At 55.4% G+C, this 1820-nt stretch overlaps 1 protein-coding gene across 1 annotated transcript in view; it reads left to right on the top strand.

The window, feature by feature from the left end:
• The first annotated feature begins 1330 nt into the window (after nt 1-1330).
• si:dkey-174i8.1 (arylsulfatase I) overlaps nt 1331-1820 on the top strand; it is a 5266-nt gene continuing 4776 nt past the window's right edge. The window contains exons 1-2 of the mRNA XM_031578582.2: nt 1331-1468; nt 1520-1710. Coding sequence (XP_031434442.1) covers nt 1331-1468; nt 1520-1710 — 329 coding nt within the window. The remainder of the gene's footprint in view (nt 1469-1519; nt 1711-1820) is intronic.

The following is a 1820-nucleotide window of genomic DNA, read 5'->3' as shown; positions in this document are numbered from 1 at the left end:
GGTTAGACCTCTTTGTTATGACTGGATGACAGAGCCCGTTTCAGAGCCAGAGGGAGAGGAGGAGGAGGAGGAGGAAGAACGTCAGAGAACGTCAGAGTGCTATGTAGGTTTGACGTAAATGTTATTGGCAGGAACTGCTAGCGATTTTGAATGGTGGGACCTCAAACCTCATTGCTTGTTTTGAATAGATCCTACACAGTTGCAAATGAAGACTTCATGTGTGTGCATCCGTCGTACCAGAGACACTGTTGTTCGCTTGGGCTGCCTGTTGGCTCAGAGGTGTGACTGGTCTGCTGGAGTTGAGTGGGGGAGCAGTCAGTCATCACCCTCTCGCCAACAATCTACGGGGAGAGGTCAAACATGCAACGTGTGTGTGTGTGTGTGTGTGTGTGTGTGTGTGTGTGTGGGTTGAGTGGGTATGCAGTCAGACATGCAACATGCATCTAAGGGCCTGCTTTTCACTCTATACTAGATAACTCCCTCCCCTCATCACACATATCTGATGGGAGTGCTTGCTTGAGTGTGTGTGTGTGTGTGTGTGTGTGTGTGTGTGTGTGTGTGTGTGTGTGTGTGTGTGTGTGTGTGTGTGTGTGTGTGTGTGTGTGTGTGTGTGTGTCTCTGTGTCTGCATCTGGGTGTACATACAGTTTCTACATTTGTCTTGTGTGCACAGGTGTGTGTCCACAGCATGTGTGTTTGTGTTGACCTGTACATGTGCCTAGGTGTGTATGCTGTGTGTGTGTGTGTGTGTGTGTGTGTGTGTGTGTGTGTGTGTGTGTCTTGGCTGCTGCAGGTAGCAAGTGGGAGGGGTAGCGGAATGTGACAGGCTGCTGTTAAGGGGCAGCCGTCTCTCCGAGGATTCTCTGGGGCTTTTGGGAACCACACTCACAGCTCTCACCCAGCACCATACCACTCACAGCTCAGAGACCACAGAGACCAACTCCAGCGAGCACAGAGACCAGCCTACCCTCCATCTCAGCTGCACAGAGGGGACATGGCGGGCCTCTCCAGGTATGGGTAGATTCCCCTGCAACAAGAGGCACAATCTGTTGGACCGTTTTATTTATGTCTAACGGATATCGGTGATTTTAGTTTCGGGAGAGCGTCTGATCTGACTGGATATAACAGGGTAACTCTGCAGCAAAGCTGGTCTTACATGGGGTTCCCCAGCTCTGGGCGCTAGGCTAAACACACACAGGAGGAGGACCCGCTTGACAGCAGCACAGGAGGAGGACCCGCTTGACACCAGCACAGGAGGAGGACCCGCTTGACACCAGCACAACAGGAGCTCACCTCGGACCGGTCAGGGAGCAGGTCTCTCCATGGTGACCATGACGGGGTCCAGGAGGGGACCCTCGTCCAGATCCAGCGTGCCCGTGCTCAGTGTGACCACCCTGGGTTACCTCTCCTGCCTGCTGCTCCTGGGCCACGCGGATGCACGGGTGGTCGTCTCCGAGCCCTTCGGCAGAGCAGCTAACTGGAGCGCTCCGCCACCACCTCCACCGCCACCGCCACCGTCACCTCCTCCACCGCCGCCGCCACACATCATTTTCTTCATGGTGGACGACCAGGGCTACCGCGATGTGGGTTACCACGGCTCGGACATCCACACGCCTCTCCTGGACCAGCTGGCAGCCGAGGGGGTGAAGCTGGAGAACTACTACGTCCAGCCCATCTGCTCGCCGACCAGGAGCCAGCTGATGACCGGGCGGTGAGTAGCAGCCCCTCACATGCACCCAGAGTGACCTCACTCCCCCCACGCATGCAGGAGCTAACATGCTAATGCTAACGCCTAATGCTGAAAAACACACTGTCGGCCAA

This window comes from Clupea harengus, chromosome 13, assembly GCF_900700415.2.
Source record: "Clupea harengus chromosome 13, Ch_v2.0.2, whole genome shotgun sequence".
Lineage (NCBI taxonomy): Eukaryota > Metazoa > Chordata > Actinopteri > Clupeiformes > Clupeidae > Clupea > Clupea harengus.
This window is presented reverse-complemented; position numbering and strand designations above follow the sequence as displayed.